This window comes from Chaetodon auriga, chromosome 2, assembly GCF_051107435.1.
Source record: "Chaetodon auriga isolate fChaAug3 chromosome 2, fChaAug3.hap1, whole genome shotgun sequence".
In the NCBI taxonomy this organism is placed as follows: domain Eukaryota; kingdom Metazoa; phylum Chordata; class Actinopteri; order Chaetodontiformes; family Chaetodontidae; genus Chaetodon; species Chaetodon auriga.
Window position 1 is genome coordinate 27,700,607 of NC_135075.1, and position 19,798 is coordinate 27,720,404.

A 19,798-nucleotide genomic window follows, 5' to 3' on the forward strand; every position below is an offset into this window, starting at 1 on the left:
CACTTGTTGTACCCCAATTACTAGTAAGAGGTTCATTCAACCTGCCTAGATGCCGTCAAAACATGTACAGAAGTGTAGAAACATTATTATACAACATCAATCAACAAATACATAAAGTTTTACAGTTAGTCCTCCAGGTTTTAAAGTCGCATGTCGACCTTGAAAGTCCAAACTGCCGTTCCTGCGTGTTTACAGACTTTATCAGCAGACGTTTCATGCTACAAACAGCAGGCAATGGAATCTCCAGCAGGGCCGTTTTTTCCTACACAGCCTGATTATCAATGGACAAACAAAGCAACGTTTGTTTAATTCATATCCACACCGCGCAATCTGCACTCCACAGTTTGCATCAGTTTAATTATATTTTAAGAGACAGCGTGAGGGATTTGTTTTGGTGACAATCCAGTTAAGAAAACAAGCATAAGTGCTGTCACACATAACACAAACCCAGAGAACCTCACTTTGATCACATGTCAAGGACGTTTAGTGTAGAGTCAACGGTCGCTGCCACCCGGTGGTTTACACTCACCAGTCATTCACTGGACATGAATGATATCAAGATGAAGTCCAGCAGTGCAGTGAAATGACTCAGAGATGATGAAGCCACCAGCCGGCTCTTCATTCTACGGCTCATTCTCACGATACGGCTTTTCATTCTGCTCTTCATCTCATAAAACTTTTAGATGAAACATTTCTCTGTTTTCCTTCATCTTATTTCTGTTTTCTTTTGTATTTGTTTTAATTGCTTGTAGGCATTGCTTGTATGTTTTTATTATCTGTAAACCATTTTTTAAAATGTAAAATAAATATGTAAAAAACAGATGAGTAAAGCTTATTATTATATTTATGTCATCATTGAACGGGTTGAGTCTGTCTAACATTATTGCTTTCCATAAGCAAGGCCCTGAAAGTGCAACGTTTCAAGGTTTTTATTTCAATCTTGATAAATGAGTATTGCAACAAACAAGCTCAGTGAACGTTTCTTTTTCAGGTTAGTTTAAACACTCCTCCTGCAAACACAATGCACAGAAACACACAGCCATGAAGCGCCCACACAGGTGTTTTCACTCACTGCACTTTGCCTGATTAGACCTCTTCTCAGGACTGTGTGGGCATCTACAGACGGACTTAGCGTCCCTGTTGAAGCCGGCATTAACACGCATTTTGGGTGAACTGATCACATGTGAACAGTTCTCAATAAAAGTGTAAACCAGCACCGAGACGCACTGTGATCCAACCACTCAAACCACTTGCAGAGGTGGTCTGGGATGCATGTGACCACACATCAACTGTAGTGTAAACACTAATGCGTCCCCAACGAGGAGGTAACAGGAACATGCCTCTGCGATGCAGGACGTGGTGGTTGTTTTGGTGCTTGTGTGCTAATGCTTGAAAAGAATGGAGAGGAGCACTGATGTTGGAGTACACGTTCCTTTTTTTGTCGTCTCCTGCACTCGTTTGCAAGTCGTAAACGACTCGCCCGGTCTAAATAAGGTCATATAGCTCCAGCTCACTTCCACCTGAGCAGAGGTCCAATCAGAACAACTCAGACCACCTGTGTGGGTGTGCAGCGCGTCGTACTGTTACATCCACTTTGTCCTACAACTCCACCCAATTTAACAGTTTCACAGATATTTTGTGCCACCTTGTTCCACATTTACACGATCATGTATCCATGGAGTGAAATATTTAAACCCAACACTCATCATGACACCTGCTGTCTCCCAAAACTTCAGCCTGGCATATCTGATATGAACTTTGGGATCTCCACTAGAATTTAAAAAGAAAGGGGGAAAGGGTTCAGTGGGTTTGAAAGTTTGGCTGCACAGAGTGAATTAATGAACAGCCCACCAGCAGCTGATGCTTGTTCAGGACTTAATATGAGCTGAGACATGTGCATCCATGTACACGTTAACTCAGCACAAGCCTGTTTGTTTGGAGCCTCTGCACATGAACATATGTGACCTTCTAAATGCAGAAATAACTTGCTAAATATTGATAAAAGTACCCAAATGTATTTATGTAAATTGCCTCAGAAACAAAATGTTTTATCTTGTAAGCAAATAAAAAACCCATTTGAACTGGAAATGAACTGAGAGGGGGAAGATGATTGGATACAGAGCAGAGGACAAAATAGTAAGGGACAAGGAGAGAGGGACAGAAGGAAAGAAAGAAAATAAAGTACAGACATCCAGAGAGAGAGAGAGAGAGAGAGAGATGGAGAGACAGCAGGGGTGACAGAGAGAGAGAGAGAGAGAGAGAGAGAGGGAGGCAAATATAGAGAGACAGAATGAGAGAGAGAGAGAGAGAGAGAGAGAGAGAGAGAGAGACCGACCATTGGTGCCGCAGCGGGGCCGACTGTCACACGGACTGTCAGCGGGGTCGTTACCGGAGAGAGCAGCCGCTGCTCGCCGTTTACTGAAAGACACACCGGGAGAGAGACAGAGGAGGAGGAAAGAAGAAGTACAGGAGGAGAAGAGAAGAAGAAGAAGAAGACACAAGGGGGAATCGTTATATTTGCCGTGGCTGCTATCGCCTGCGTGTCATCACCTCCACCGGACAGGATCTACTCTCCTCCTCATCATTACTCCTCTTCATCATCCCTCATCATCATCACCCTCATCCTCCTCATCCTCCAGACCTCTCCTCCACTTTCTCCTCTCCTTCATCACCATGCCGGGCTGGCGGAGGAACCTCACTTTCTGCCTGCAGCGGATGCACGAGGAAGGTAGGAAGGCAAAACAAATGAATGTGCGCTTGTGTTTGCGCCAGCACGTGAGTGTGTGCCAGCGTGTGTTTCCACGCGGACGTGGGTTTCTTGCTGCTTGAATTCGTGCTGAAATGTGAGCAGTTTGTTTCTGGAGACACTTTGACTCTTTGCAGTTTCTGCTTCATGTGTTTAGAGTTTTCTGCATCGCTGGAAGTGTGCGCGCGCGAGGGTTTTTTTTTTTTTTGCACACGTGTTTTGTGGGCTGATTGAGAAGCACCTGCAGCTTTGATAATTGTGTTTGTGCGCGTGAGTGTGTGTGTGTGCGCGCGTGCGGGTGTGCGTGCATGCATGCTCACGCGCGTGGAGCCTGTGTGCGTGCGTGGACACGCTTGGTCTGTTGGAACCGCGCGCTGTGCGCACACGTGTCACCACTGGTTTGTTCCGCCGTTTCAGCAGCGATTGCGCGAGGCTACTGATGCTGGCAGGTCAGGGCGCGTGTGCGTGCGTATTTGTGCGAATGAGAGGGAGAGAGAGAGAGAAGAGAGGGAGAGAGACTGCGTGTTGGTCCTGCAGCATGAGCGCAGGAGGAGGCAGACAGTGATGATGTTGGTCAGCTACAGTGTGCACGTGCGTGCGTGAGAGTGCGCATATGTGAATGTGTGCAGTGGAGAAAGTGCCGCATGTGAAACAGAGACAGAATGGTGCTGACAATGGTATGATGAGAGAGAGGGAGAGTCTTCTGTATTAATACCTCACCCTGGACACTGTTTGTGTACGTTAAGGTCATGTGTGACGGAGCTGAAGTTAAACTGCGGAGGAAGATCAGCACAGGACTGTCATGCTGGCTGTTCGTCTGAATAGTTAAATAATGTGCTAATTTTCAATGTTTTTAAAGAAACACATGTACGAAGATGAGATAAATGATCAATAATACAAAAATACATCTAAACAATATTTTTACACATAAAACGATCAACCACATTGTTTAGTTGTTTACGTTTCTTTGTTTCAAATTGCTCAAAGGAGAGAGACACAATTTTGGAAGTCTGTGTTAAAAAAATAATCCCATACGTATCCCAAATATTATCTTGCTGTAAATTCCGCCTGTTCATACTGGTCATAAAGAGCCACATCCCCAAAGCAATGTCGATGCAGGTAACGGCACAAAATCCACTGTCCTTATTCTGTCTGTATTCAAACACATCTGAAGTTTATCTGAAGTGAGTCTGAGACCTGCTTAGATAAATCAAGCGAGTATCTTCTAAAGGTCCTTTCTTTTTTAGTTTGAAAAAGTCCTTCCACTGCAGCTGAACAAGGAGAGACTGTCCAGGGAAGCACACGATGGATAAGACAGCGTGTGAATCTCTTCTTTAAAGGAATCTCTTGTAAGCAGCAGCTCATTTGTGCTTTCTTCCCATGTTTTCTGAGCAGTGCTAATAACTGTGAACTGGGCTGCTGTGATCAATGTGTTCTTGCAGCTGGAAGCAAACTTGAGAGTGTGGCGTCAGAGTGAAAACTAACTGTGCATTATTACCCACCTTGTGATATTGTGATGTGCAGCATATGGCCTGTTTGTGGATTCTACTTTCAGTCAGTCTTTTTCATGGTGTGAGCTTGGTCCCTCAGTTCCAGACAAGGGGAATCCTAATGCTTCGCCTTGGTGAGAACACTTTGTTTAGGCCCTTTCCTCCTCCAGAGAAATGGCTTTCTGAGCTCAGCATGCACAGAGCTCCGAGCCCATCCAGCATCTTTAGGATGAACTGGAAAGCTGACTTTGAGCCAGGCCTTATCTCCCAGCATCAGTGGCCGAGCTCATTAATGCTCTTGTGGCTGAATGAGAGCAAATCCCTGCAGCCAGGTTTCAAAATCTGGTGCAGAGCCTGAAGCCAGAATGGTGGAGGCTTTTATACCCGCAGATTAATCGTTTTGGAATGAAATGCATAACAATCACACATAGAAGTGATGTTTGGGTGTGCACATACGTTCGGTCACACGGTGTATGTGACACTTCAGATATCTATTATCTAAAACAGAGGACTGCAGCAGTGCTGATGGCACTGTGTTCATGGTCACATGACACTAAATAAGGTGGACGTTCCTTGTTGTGTGAACGGTATGAATGACAGAAGCTGCGACTTAAAGAGGAACACTTAAAAACAATTCATTCCCAAACAGACCTTAGGCCAGGATTTCCTCATTTCAGATCTTTCATTCATCCGCTAAACCAACTCAGACTTCTCCGTGAACATAATACACACACACCTGGAGCACCTCTTTTGTAGTAACACATTCACTGCATTCCAGCATCTGACTGAGATGTTCTGCATTTGGAATAAACTGTTTCTGGAATTCCTACAGCTGACATTAATCATACCCTGCAAAGGTACTCTGAGCCGTTAGTCTAGCAAGAAATTATTGTCAAATATGTAAAAATTATCCTTAACAGAGGTAAGATTTTACATAGAACACACCACACAGGGAGGGAAAAGGCTGTTTAAGGTGGAACTGAATGATTGAGACATGAGCACACATCGTTCACAAAACTCAGCAGACACTTGCGAACATGCCATCTGGCACCGTCCACCTATGAATAACTTATGGTACCAAACCATTGATCAACTGACTGCTGCATCCCTCTTACCATGCAGCTGATTACTAGGCGACTAATCACTTCCATAATTCTCCTCACCGCCTTAATTATCACCAGAAACACGATATCCCTAAATTGAAAACCCAAAAGCAACACAAACACTTCTCAGTGGAAAATGTCTTCCACTGTTAAAGCAGCAACATTTCATAGAATCTGGTTTCTAATCCTTAACTATGAAAAACTTGACTCACACTCGCCACAATACATAAAACAATGTTTTCTCTTTCCTGCTCGCTCCTTTGTCTGCCAACAACTCAATCCCATGACAAAACATAACCTTTCTCTTCCCTGACCTGCTTTTCTCTCTCTGTTTCTTTTGTGATCTCTAAAGGGGGAGGCTCCTCTACCTACTTCAATCTGTTTGTTATCATCATTATTATCATTATTAGTAGTAGTGTTAGTTGTAGTAGTTCTCATGGTGATAATATGAATAACAGTAGTCTAATATCGACCCCAGGAAGCTTTTTCTTCTTTTTGTGTACTGTTTTAGTTGTTTTTTGGTTTGTTTTGTTGTTTTATTTATTTAGTTTTGTTGTTCGTCCCTCTTCTTTCAGATGTCTGCCAACTGATCTCCATGAACAGTGCGATATATCCTCTACAGCTCTCTACTGAAATTTCTCATTGCCGTCTATTATTATTATTATTATTATTATTATTATTATTATTATTATTATTATTATTATTATCATTATTATTATTAGCTCTGCCTGAAGGTTCCCTCTGGCTGGGGCTCAGGGGGTAGAGCGGTCGTCCTCTTATCAGAAGGTTGGTGGTCCGATCCCCGACCCCTGCAATCTACATGTCGAAGTGACCTTGGACAAGATACCGGCACCTTGCACGGCAGCCTCTGCCACCAGTGTATGAATGTGTGAATGGCTGAATGCTGATTTGCGATGCAAAGTCCTTTGAGTGGTCAGTAAGACGAGAAAAGTGCAATATAAATGCAGTCCATTTACCATCTGTGCACTCTCTTCTCCTCACCTCTACCCATCAAGACTCACTCGAGCTTCTGAGACTCGGGGGTTGGCGATTTTCAGCTGATTGGACAAAGAGCAAATTTAAATGCAAAACATCAGACACCTACAGTGAAAGGCCCTCTCCTAAGGGTTTTGGAGGCCAGTCAGGGTGGGACATGCTTCAGGCCAGCACCCTCCGAAGGGTCCAGGTGTGACCTACAGTAGTGACACCCTCACCTAGATCCTCTGGAGAGAGCAGTTTGTAGACCCCTCTGATCCTGCCTCTGCTCCCCTCCTCAGGGATTACCTTAGCAGTCGTCCCCTCTGTAGCTGCAGAGGTAGGCTCTCTCTCAGTTCTAACAATCTCTTACTCATCTGGTTGATCTGTTTCTCTTCTCCTTTCTTCTCTCCTCAAGTCTTTATTGTAGGGAGGTGATGCAGTGTGATGCATCTGTTGTGTCAATATCTGTGTGTTCTCTGTCAATGTTGACCAGTTGCATCGTGCATCACCAATATAAAAAAAGCCATCCCTTCCATCATGCTGTTCTCCAGCAGGCCATGTACCCTCTAACCCTGTGAGGATGTTTATCTTCTGATTGAAAATCCTCTCCATGTTTAATGTTTAATGTGTAGCTGTGTGAGACATAGTGCATGGCTAAATGAGAATAGGGGTGTAGGCGTTGAGCTGGTGTGTGTGTTCGGTGTAAGGCTGTATTTATGTGTGTGAGAAAATGGAAAAGGTGTTTGCTCAAGATGAGTGTGTGTGTGACAGAGAGAGATGTGGCGAGCAGCAGTGATGTTTGTTTATGATGTGTGTGTGTGAGTGATGCAGATTTTGAATTAGTATGCTGGATACACAGTGACCCTGCTGTCCAATGATAACTGCCTTATGGACCCACGAATGGCTGTTTGAGGCCCCTAATTGTAGCAGTCCTTTATTTTTAATGGGGGGCACTTCATAGAATGCGCTCGGTAAAAAGCTGCATGAAGGAGGTGAGTACATGCACTCATTTCTTAAGCACCCCGTGGCTGCTCTTAAGCAAGGCACTCAACCCCCAGCTGCAGCTGCTCAGTGGCAGAAGAGTGCATGATCACTCCAAGGTTAGGAGTGTGCAGAATGTGACACTGAGTGGCAATAAAAGCTGTAATATAATCCATCAGTAAACCTCCCCTTCCTTGAATAGATAAATCAAACAGAGCTGGATCAAGCTTGTTCTGTTTGATACAGAAAGAAAGAAGAACACAAACCTTCCAGCAAAGTGTACAAAAAGAGACAGAAAGGAAAGGGGAGGGGATATGATGTGAATTTGACTTTTGCACTAACTACAAGAAATACATTCTCGATAGAATCAATTTATTTACAAAAAGGGAAAAACCAAAAGCGCGCTCAAACTGAGTGGAATAGCAAAGGAAACTACGCTGGAGAACTGAGGCTGAGAGGCACACCGAACGGGGCTGAAGAACACTGAAACAGAGAGCAAAGTTCAGCATAGAGTCCAAAATATAACAAAAATGATCCACAGGAAACTCCTGGACGAAAGCTGAGAAGAGGGGTCTTTCAAGAACAGGTTTTCTCAAGTTCAGGATAACCAGGAGATCAGGACGAACTGGCAGCCACAAGTCCAGAAAGCCTCTCCTAAGTACTGCCAGCACTCAGGCTCTAACACACCTCAGGTGTGCAGGTAATTAGGCAGGGCCAGCAGTGCACAAGGAAGACCCGCCCAGTCTCAGACAGACAGGGGAGACAAACAAACAGACAAATAAGACTCAGGAAAAGGGGAAAAAGAAAACACTGGGAGAAGACAAAAAGCAAATCCTGAAAGAAACATCACAAAGAAGTGATGGCTGCAGGTCAGACTGTTTTAATTTCACCTAAATTAGACCACATCACATGCAAAACGCAATGTTTGCAAAACTGTACCATCCAGACTGCTGGTACCGCTTGATCAGTCGCTCATCTCACGTAAAGGTCTGTTAAATCCCATCCTATGGTGACTCATTAGTGGCTGTCCAATCAAAATGTACAGAAGCTGTTCTTTACACTACATGACTGTTGTTGGGAGAGGCAGTGCTGGGCAATTTATTTGAAAAATGAAACAGATCACTGATTATATATTAGAAAAATGAACCACATTAATGAATCAATTACTCATCAGCAGAAGTAATTATTTACATTACTTGTTATTTTCTTCTGTTTCTCAGCAGCTCTCTTTTAAACAACTCCAAAGCCTCCAAACTCTCACACATTCAGTATTTAACACATAATGTAATATGAAATGAGACATTGTGGTTTAACAAGCAGCTTGTAGTTTGTAGGTGTTTAAAGACCATCAACAGCTACTTCGGCCATGGCAGCACTCCAGGTGTCCTCAGAATGAAACTGGGGGACTCCTACACCCTCCAGTTCTGAACAAAAGACAAGTGGATGCAGCTAACAAAACACAACATGAAACAGGACAACTGTGGATTTATGGCGCCTTCCTCCTCTGTTAGCTGAAGCTGGCCCCCTCCCCACACCTCCAGCTTCTGTGCCAAGCCAATACTTCCTCTGAAGACATAACTACTACTACCGCTAAGGAAAAATTGCATTCCTTTAATGTGCCATTCAGAAATGCATTAATGCCAAACACTGGTGACAGACAAGGTTGTTCCCAGCAAGGTTTAGCAGAACATGTTCCAGTTGTTGCTACATCAGAATTCACAAAAATGGCCATTTATTCATGTTAACTGGCACATTTGCACAATAGTGCAACAGCAGTGTATGGGGAACGATGTGCAGCAGAGACCCCCGACAGGAATCAGAGCAGTGATGTTGTGGCTCATGGCTGGGAATTAAACCCCTCAGACACTGCCAAACATAGAAATGAGGTAGATAGACAGATAGCGAGATAGATAATACAGATGTTGAAAGAAAAGACAGTCTCTGTTGCGTTGTGTGTGTCTTTGCATATGTGTGTGCCGTTAAAAGGAAATGACCACTCTAATGCATTTACAAGTAGCCTCGCCATCGTCGCGTAACAGTTGTTTGATCAAAACATCTCATTTCCTTGTTGAAGGACAGGTTACGGATAAACAAGCCTGTCAGCACTTGTGTGCATGTGTGTGTGTGCGTGCACAACACTCATCCATCATGCAGACAATGTGGGGAAATTTAAGTGTACAAATAATTATGGCCTCCATGATTTGCATGAATTGCGGCGAGAAGTAGGAGGACAAGAGAATGAGAGAGGACGAAAAGGCAAATGAAAAGTGAGGCTGAGTGAGAGAGACCTGAGAGGGGACGCCATAAGAGACACAGATAAAAACAGAGGGGAGTGTGAAGGAGAAAGATAGAAGGCCTGGTTTTTAGTCCTTATCAGTTCAAGGAGGAGATCCCATTAATCAGGAGACTCGAAGATCAAATAATGTGCCGGTTAGTGGAGAGCAAGCCTGCGATTGTATGTGTGGGTGTGTAATAAACCGAGTGTGCGATTTAGCTCCAACCCCAAAAACCCCTTTTAATAAGGCTTAGTTGTGTTATCGCTGATGGACGGGGAGAAGAGTGAGAAGACAGGAAAGGGAGGAGAGGAGGAGGTCAGAGGAGGAGACGAGAGAGAATAAAGGAGGAGGAGAGGAAATGGATGAGTCAGAGGGCAGAACGCAGCGCTGAAGGTGCTACTGGCAACATTTAACATCAGCGGTACAGTGGTTCCTCCCACAGTCCTAAAGCATGCAGTTAACTGGCATCTCTAACTTTCCTCAAGGTGTGAGTGTGAATGGTCGTCTGTGTCTGTGTGTCGGCTCTGTGAGTGACGGTCCAGGGTGTACCCCGCCGCTTGCCCAGTGTCAGCCGAGATCGGCTCCAGCAGCCTTCCAAAGGATAAACAGCTAATGGATGCATGACGGATTTTGGACTGTTGGTGCTGCACATTCTCACACCCAAGTCGTCACCTGTGGATGTTTGGTCAGGACCCCTTGGCGTTACTTTTTTAGTCACTCGGTGCCTCTTTAGCATTATTTTTCCAACGTGTAGGGTAGTCCGACAGACCTCTATAGACATAAACAAAGATGTAGTATAAAGAGCAAGAAAAGTCCCCCTAGGGTTGGGGTGGTTGGATGGGTCAAGCTCAGGACCTTCACCCAGGAGACCGGGGTTCATGTCGTGTGTCAAACCAAAAGTGAAGGTTGATTTCTTTTGTAAGTGTAGTAAAGTCACGTAAATTAAAATTTTTTTAAGCCAAACCATGATTTTGTGCTAGTTTTGTTGCCTAAACTTTACCAAAATGCGGCTGTTTTGGTCTGACACTGTATATATCACTGACAGATCATTTCATCAGCCAGGACTGGAAGATGGACTCAGAGTTTCTCAAAACAAGGAGAGAACCACACGGCAGAAAACTTGGCTGATGTGCTTGAAGAAGCCCGAGATTCGGCCAAACTGTCAGCAGTAACAACTGCCAATATTGTAACTGTGATTATGAAATTTGACTGCAATGGCTAATGGTTTCAGCTATAATCTTACTCTAGCCAGTGCACAGAACAAGCTGTGGGGTCCTGGCTAGTTTTCCCACAGGGGGCAGAAAAGCATAAGACCTGAAGAAATAGCAGCAATAGCCTGGTCTACCACAGTGGTCTAATAACTGTAAGCTATCATGTTCATGTAACAATCAATAAACACAGACATCATGTGATGGCCTTGATTCTTGTCTTGTCTATAGTATAAGCTGAGAGAGCCAGACATGCATAATAAACTCAACAGAACCCACAATTACTGTTGATGTGTTTAGCCTGTTCCCATTAGACCTAAACTAAGGCCAAGGTCTATTACTAATTTATTATCATCATCCCAAAGGAGTGTGCAGCTCGCTGGGGCTCAAAACCAAAAAATAATAGAGTGAATTCTGAAGCCGATCCAGCGAGTTGAAATGCTGACCAACACCAACGTCCCTCTCTCACTTGTCAAGGTGGTGATGTCTTCATCAACAAAGGCCTCAAGCCAGTCAGTGAATTTGCTGACATTTTCTCAGGGGAGAACTATGTCACCACATCGTCTCTTCTCCCAGTGCTCCAACTCATCAAGAATGAGATTTTGGCTGAGGCAGACGAGGACGCAGCCCTCATCAAGGATTTGAAAGCTGCTGAAATATGACAATGACTTAATCAAAGATGAGTGGAGTATGGCCACATTCATCGATCCATGGTATCGTGGGATTCATTTTCCCAAAGCAGATTTGAGTTGCATTGAGTGCAAAGTCAAGGAGCAGGTGGTCACCCTGGCAAGGCAAATGCACCAAATTAGAGAGGAGCGGAAGGGGGATGAAGTGGTCCATTCGCCACCACCTAAAAGAGAAACTTTTGGAAGTCTTCTCAATGTCAGGTCGGCAGCTCCTCTCATGTCCAAAACCACAGAGGAGAAAGTTTTGCGGTCGTAGTCTACAACAAGAAGTAGTGGTTGATGAAGTCGACCCTTTACAGTCGTGGAGAATCAGGGAGTCTTGCTTGTTGTCAAACGGAGGACACAAGTACTCCATCAAAATTTAGTGGTAAAACTTGATATCACTGGTCGACCCTGGTATTTGGCCGTCCCAGTTAGCTGGTGACGATAGAAAAGATGCCCTTAAATTTTCATCAATGAGCCAGAGGGGTTTTGTTGCTGTCAGAGCTCAGAACTTAACAGAAGGTTGGTGGTTTGATCCCTGGCTCAGCAGTCTACATGTCGAAGTATCCTTGGGCAAGTTACTGAACCCCAGATTGCTCCTGATGCCGTGCCATTGGTGTGTGAATGGTTAAAAAGCTTGCAATGAGCTGGTGATCGTATGAATGTGCGTGTGAATGGGTGAATGCAGACTAGTGTTGTAAAAGCGCTTTGAGTGGTTTTAGAAAAATGCTATAGAAATACAGTTCATTTACCACTTGTTACTCATTGTGTATTATGGCCATTCAACTAACAGTTTAATTCACATTCGTGCCCTGAAAGTGCTCTGTCAATGTAAAACAGGACTAAAAAGGTCAGCTGATATATGCTCTCCCACTTCCCAACACTATATCAGATGCACAGGTCTCATTTGTTTATGGCACTTATACCTTGACACTTGACAATCAATTTTCCAATGATGTATTGATCTCTTTAAATGCCACATGCAGAACCTTTTGCTGAAAAGGTCACATGATGGCAGCAGCCACTGTATGTCCATCAAAGATAACTTTGAAGCGTTCTTCAGGAAGGCTCACAACTGCTCGCTGATTGTGAAGTGCTCTCAGTGAGAGCCTCAGTTACATGTAGTCAAAGAAACATGCAATCAGTGAAGTTATCTGAGGAGCTCAGAGAGGCTTCAAGTAATTTGTGTATGTTTGTGCTTGTTCTTAAGAATCAGGATGTCAGATGCTGCAGTACAAAAACACGCACCACGCTCTCTGATATCAGATCAGCAGAGGATTGGATGTGAAAGAGCTTGATGTTATAGACAGCGATACACACATTATTCCTTTTGAGTGCGTGTCTGATTCTCCGTCTGATCAGAGAGGAGGCAGGCACAGGGTACCTTGTCGGTGCTTGTTTTTGTGTGTTGTTAACCATTCCAGATAGCATATTGTCATTCTTCAGCACACTCATGCAAAGGAGGGTGAAATGGTGTTTACGCTGATTCCAAGTGCAGACAACATAATATCCATGAAGTATCTTCTTGTGGGGAAACTAGTGTTGCCGAGCTTTGTGCCAGTGCTACAACACTCAGATTTTACAGCTCGACAGTATATTTTAACTTCAAATTAGGGTGTGCAGAGTGTACACTTAACTAAAATGCCTTAAACGTACAAACCATCTCCAGGGATGCAGTACAGGGATATATGTACCGTAGTGGCTTTCCTTCAGCAGACATGTATCAGGTCTTGTTTAAGAGTTTTACACTGACGCATCGGCTTTGAGCGGAGCTCCCTGCACTGACACTGACCCCAAACCAGCAGAGAGTGCAGCTCAGACCGCTGTCACGTGGAGGTAGCCTCAGGCGTGTGGTTTCATCCTATTTGCCCCTGTAGTCTCTCCTTAGTGAGACAGCATTTCCTGAATGTTTGCAAGACACATTACACCAGGAGGGATTGTTCAAATGTGTAAATGTATAATTAGCTATCAGGCTGCGAGAGGCGGTTTGAAAGACGGGGCAGAGTTTTTCTAAATTCTGGTAAAATAGGTCAAGGACAACGCATAGAGAATAAGCTTAAATTTGAGTGTCACTTCAAAGTTTTGTGTTTTAGACTATTTTGATTGATCTCTTCTTTCAAGGCTCCAGCGAGAATCAGCCCCTTAGTTTTTGCCGCTGGATTGATCTGCAGCTTATTTAACAGGCACATAAACAACACGCAGGTTGTTTGTCAGCGCCTTCCTGAATAAGACCCATATGACCACTGCAAAAACGACTGCATTCACATTTTCCAGTCTTCCATCGTCATGGTTATTGTCTAATGACGTTTAGGCAACTGAGACTGCTTGGTTGAGTTCAGTCCAACCAGAACTCCTCTCTTAAAGGGTGAACGCGCAACAGTGTCACGCTATCGAGAGAGGCCAATCGTTTTTCATGTAGTGCAATTCCACAAAGTTGGTGGACTTATTAAAGAAGGACTGTTTTAAATCAATGCAGCTTGATACCGTCGGCCCTTGCTGCCTTGTAAACACCCACATCCCCAGTTTATAACAGATGCTCTCCATTAAAAAGTCTCTGGTGTCCAAGTCGAGGTAACACTGATGGCATCGCCAGTGTTACTTTAGCAGACTTTAGAGTTCACGCTCCAGGATGCTGGTTCTCCTCACGACATGTGAGCTGGTGTGAATGTGCCTCACTGGTGGAGTTTCCCCTCTTGTTTTTCTGGTGAGCACAGTCCATTTCTGAAGGAGGGGAATGATGAAGCATTCAGAGTTACACTTAAATCAAGTGTATATGATTAGAAAATGTCTGACTTTGGCGACTCCTGGTGGTCAAAAGTGAAACGTCAGACAGGAGCATTGTGTGTATATTTATTGTAAAGCTGAAATTTGTCACCAGTCTGCACTGTGGCTACAAAATTACCATTTCCGCCAATGAAATGTTGCTAATTTCACGGGACATTTGCTCGCTACAATAGCACAATGTGACAGTGTAGGTTAAGGTTTTGATTGAATTGTGAGGTTCAAGGGTTAGAAAGCAAATGTAAGTGACGGGGACTATTTTAGTGTCAAATGTTACACAATGCAATGTATTATGAGTCCTAATCTTATTTGTCGTCAGTGTATCTGTAAATTGTAATCTTGTTAATGTGTTTTTGTGGACCCGGGAAGAAAAGCCGTTACCTTGGCATTTTGTGATGAGAAAACACACAAAAAAAAATGCCCTCACAAAAATAGCAGTGGCAACCTGTGTGTCTGTGTTTGTGTGTGTGTGTGTGTGTGTGATGCGTGTTGAAGGCATGTAGCCGTAGGTTAGCAGTGGGCGAGAGCGGTAACGCTGCTTCAGTCATAATAGGATCTGACGATGACTCATGCACAGCAAAAACAACAAACGCTCTTCTCTTCCCTCCTCTCATTTCCCTTCCTCTGTACCATCTCATCTCAGGCTCACTTTTCTTCCTCCTTTCCCCAGTCTCCTTTGATTCCTTTCTTTTTCTGCCCTCTCTCTTTCATCGTCTTTCCACCTCCTCATCTCTCCCTTCTTATCTCATCATGCATCATTCCCTCTTGCATCTTAACTGTTTGCTGTGTTTCCTGTCTTCTTCCTGTCTCCTCGTTTCTTCCCACATTGTCGTAGCGCTCCTCTCCTGTGGCGGCGTTTTTTTTTTTTTTCTCCTCTCCATTTTTTATTACTTCTCCTTTAATCCTTGTCTTTTTGATTATTGTCTGTTTGCTTTCTTCTCTTTTTCCTCCTTTGTTTGCTTTTCATTTTCTTTTCTTCTCTCTAATCTCTTGCCTCTTTTCCCTCTTCTCCTCTGCTCTTCAATCTCCTTAATTTTCCTGCCTGAATAGATTTTTTTTTCTTTTCACAAAATCTCTTTATGTATTTTGCCAGCCAAGTTCCTTAAAAAAAGGTATATATATGATGTCCAGATGATGCCTCCTTTATCGCCAAAGTGTTTGATCGAGTCAGCAAATCTGTGAAATTTATGTTCTCTTTATAATGATAAACACAGCCATGGGTAAACTATGACACCCTCCCACCCCCAAGTCCTCATGTGGAATCCCAAGATATTTTTGTGGACAAAAATGTGCACATTTTATCCTCATTCGTCATCATAAAACAGGCCACATTAGTATGAATTTAAAAGTTTTCTCAAAGTTTGCAGGCTTCTTCTGCCGTACAGCTGTGCACTCACACATGACGTACTCTACTCTGTGTGTTACATAAAGTACATCCAGTGGACTGTTTGCGTTGGGGCGGTGTTGGTACTCTCTTCTTCTTCTTCTGCTGCTGCTGCTTTTCATCATCCACCTGTAGTCTAACTTGGGAAGTTGTTGCCGTCACTCCTGATCTCTGTTGTGCTGAGTTTGGTGAATGCACTGAAGGATGCACAGACTCATAGCCTTGACACTATCAAGCCTATACACATTGTGCATTCATTTTACCTGCATCGGTTCATTCCACTTCACTTGGCTGACTGAGACTTGAGTGATTTTGAGTGATTCCACTGATCATCAAAACAACCTGTTGTTGCTGTCTGAAGGCATCACAAATGGATGATGTTTTGTTTGTCTGAGACTCTGATAATGAGACTGAATTGCCATTTTGTTTCACTTCATGCATGCTGGCATCACATACACACCGGCCCATCTCTCAGAGGGTGTTTGTGTGTGTTGTGTGACGTATTCAACCTCCCGAAGTCATTTTCAGTCTTCACAGAATCTGCAGTTGCTAGTGACTTCACTTGATCTCGCAAGTTTGTTCTTGACCTTGGATATAGTAGTTTGACAAGAAAATAATGAAATAAATAAAACATCCAAGCACAAGGCCCATCTAGGCAAAGCAAAGGAAATTTATTTGTATAGCACATTTCATACCCAAAGGCAACTCAAAGTGCTTTGAGAGTACACAGGCAGAAGCACAAGAAACGAATGATAAAACAATAAAAGCGAGCAAGCAAAAGCACATACAACAAAAACAAAAGCAAACAGGCAAAAGCACACAGAAAACATGAAAACAAACAAATTTGATTTGAGAGAAAATTAATTAGAAGCAACAGTAAACAGGTTAAGTCTTTAACTTGGACTCGGCACCGTCTCGAGTCTTCACTCTTCTTGCAAATGTTCCACATTTGAGCAGCAGGGAAGCTAAAAGCAGCTTGGCCATGTTTAGTTTTGACTCTGGGGACAACCAGCCGACCTGAGAGCTCTGCGAGGGTCCGACTGGCTCAGGAGATCTGATAAGCATGCCGGACCTCGGCCGTTTGAAGCTGATTCTGTGAGAAACTGGTAGCCGATGTAGAGATCAGCAGTCGCCGAGCTTTTTTGGTCCTTGTTACAGCCCCGACAGCAGCGTTCTGGATCAGCTGAAGCTGTCTGATTGCTGTCTCAGACAGACCTGTGAGAAGTCCATTCTCTGTCTGATCCTTGCCATCTTTTTAAGGAGGTAGAAGGCTGATTTTGTCATTGATTTAATTTGATTACTGAGATTTACTCAATGATAACAACAAGGTTTTTGGATTGATTTTTACTCTAAGTCTTTCTTCACTGGCCCCTAAAACAATGACTGCAGGTTTGGCCTCATGTAACTGGAGAATATCGTTAAACATCCAGCTGCTGATATGTTTAATGCACTGTCCCAGAGAGTCTATTGAACTGCATTCGCTTGGTGACACAGTTATATGTATTTGCATGTAATCTGCCTACACATGATCTGAAAACACACAGTTTTGAATGAATTAAGTGGACAGAGTGTGTACAGATTAAACAACAGAGATCTGAGGATTGACTGCTGCACATCTCCACACATTATTAGGTCATTATCAGGACCATGCAAGAACCAAACCGCTGTTCAAGTCTGACTATTAATATATTATGATCGACCATATCAAATGCAGCAGTCAGGTCCAATAAGACAAGGACAGACAGTTTAACAGAAAGATGAGATTAATGTCATACAGAACCTTGACATCAGAAATCTCGGTACTGTGTTCGCGCCTAAATCCTGACCGAATGCCAAGGTTGTTATTTACTGTCGGAAAGTTGCAGAGTTCTCTAAAGACAACTTTCTCAATAATGTTAAAAATAAATGGCAGGTTTGATTTCGGCCTGTGGTTTAGCACAGATGCATCCATGTTAGCATCCAGACTAGTTCTATCTGAGAAGAGAGGAAGCACTGATGGTGTTCCTAATATTTCGATTTTTGGGTGGTATACATGCACTATTACTGTCTGAATTAATGAGCTGAGACAAGAATGATTGTTTTGCCTTTTGCAGCTCTAAATGGTATTTGTGGAGACCTTTTCTGTAAAGATCATAGTGGATTTAAAGTTTAGTTTTCCACCATTTACACTCAGTTCTTTGACTGTTTCAGGCCTATTGTGAGTCTCCACCACGATAGTCATATCTAACAAAACACAGAAATGATTCAATAAGGCAGCATCAAGCACTGTGACATTACATGCTGAGACAGTCCAAAGTTTTCAAGGATAAAGGAAACTTCTTGAGCTTTCCTATCATTTGGGTTATCAGCCTGAATATCCCCAGTCATAATTACGTGGTTACATTGATGGAAATCGATTCTGCAAAGCCATCAAAAATGTAGCTTAATATTTCGGTAGGTTTAATAGAAAAGCTTTAGCCCTGCTACTTAGTCTAACAGAGATATTCAAAGGCATTGGATGTAATCGCCTGATAATAACATGTTTGAATGTAACGGCTGCTCCACCTCCACTCGAACTACATCCAGCTGTGTTTCAGTTAAAACCATAATGTCAAATTTATGATCTAATATGAAATCAATCAAAAAGAATTCTGAGGAGACTATTGTCTGGAATGAATTGTGCAGACTGAGCCGGATACACCCTGTTGCCTCTGCCTCTAATCAGGACAGGAATTTTCAATATCACATTGGACAATTGATGGAATAACATCTAGAATTAAAGGCAGTTCGGGATTGATTCAGAGGTCTAAATCCAGACTATGAGTCACTTTCTTTATGTCATCCATTCTCACAGTTTATGCTGAGCTTAAGTAAAAACCAAGTAGGACTTCACATTGGTTACATCACAATTGATCTTACCCAGACACAAGCACCATGTAACACAATCAGGTCTTCTTCCTCCAGCGTCATTAGGGACAATTACATAAAGATGAGTCAATCATCAGCTGTTAAACATGTCTGCATCCTAATGGAGTGAATAACGAGCTGCACAGGCTGCTTACCTGCCTCTGACGCAGTGGCTGCAAGCGTCGGTTAGGACTGTTACATGCTGTAGACAGAACCACTGCTTTTGTGTGCATTGGTTCCCACCTTGCAGAGCCACACATGCACGCTCAGTAATCTAACAGTACAGATGTAACTGACCACTTTGCCTCGCTCTTGATTAAAGTGTGCTGTGTTCGTCCTGATTGCTTTCTGAGGGGCTTCTCTGCGTGACCGAGCTGCACACAGCAGAGCCTCTGGTAGTAAGAGCAGCTGCAGCTTTGTTGATTTGGTCCATGATCTTTGGACCCTTGAAACCTATTTGAGTCATATTGTCGAATCTCACAAACATATTGGTGTCGGCAAGTTTCTTTTTCTCTATTCCCCGAAAAAAATGTGCTTTTTGCAGAGGTATGTGGTTTCCTTCGCCAAACTGAGATTAGCCCTATCCCCGCGGACGAGAGATTTATGAGCCTCAGAATGAAATTTTTGTCAGCGCGTGACCCAGAAGGCAGATTTTTAAAAGTGGTGTGAAGCATTGTTCCATGACGAAAGACTCCTCGTCGAGGGGCCTGGTTTTATCGTCCTCTCTCTTTTTGTTTTACAGACATTTCAAGTCGTTTGAAGCCTGTAGAAGTCCCTCATTTCCCATATCACCAAGGATATCGACTTATAAATCTCACTACCTCATCTCTTCTCCTCTGCTTTTGTCTCAGCTGTCCTTCTTTTTTCCTTCTCATTTGGTGCTTTTTGACTCCTGTCACACCTCCCCCTGCCTCAGTTTAGTTTTATTAGTTTTCTGATTTTTGATGGTGGTGCAGTGAGGAGTGACAGAGAAAAGGACGGGTGATTTACGACAGACTCTGGACTTTGGGGTTTCGTGGTTGCAAGGCACAACTGCTAGGCCACCCAGGCGCCATCCCTTTCTCCATCTTTGTGTCTGTTGCCACGGCATGCGCAACAAACATTCTTTGTCCTCATCTCCTTCTCTGTCACACAAACATACACATTGAATCTGCCGCTCGCCGACACTCCATATATCTGTGTGCTTTTCAGTCTATGTGCATCTCTGCTGTCATTATCTGCTGGCAGAGGCAATCATTTGTCTTGAGCAGGGTGCTTCATCTGTGCTTCTGTGTGTTCGTCCTCACTGCGTCCT

At 43.5% G+C, this 19,798-nt stretch overlaps 1 protein-coding gene across 2 annotated transcripts in view; it reads left to right on the plus strand.

Annotated features, from left to right (window-relative positions):
- Positions 1-2,465: 2,465 nt before the first annotated feature.
- grip2b (glutamate receptor interacting protein 2b) overlaps positions 2,466-19,798 on the plus strand; it is a 245,265-nt gene continuing 227,932 nt past the window's right edge. For both annotated transcript variants that reach the window (XM_076745062.1, XM_076745087.1), the window contains exon 1: positions 2,466-2,728. In XM_076745062.1, coding sequence (XP_076601177.1) covers positions 2,674-2,728 — 55 coding nt within the window. In that variant the 5' untranslated portion in view covers positions 2,466-2,673. The remainder of the gene's footprint in view (positions 2,729-19,798) is intronic.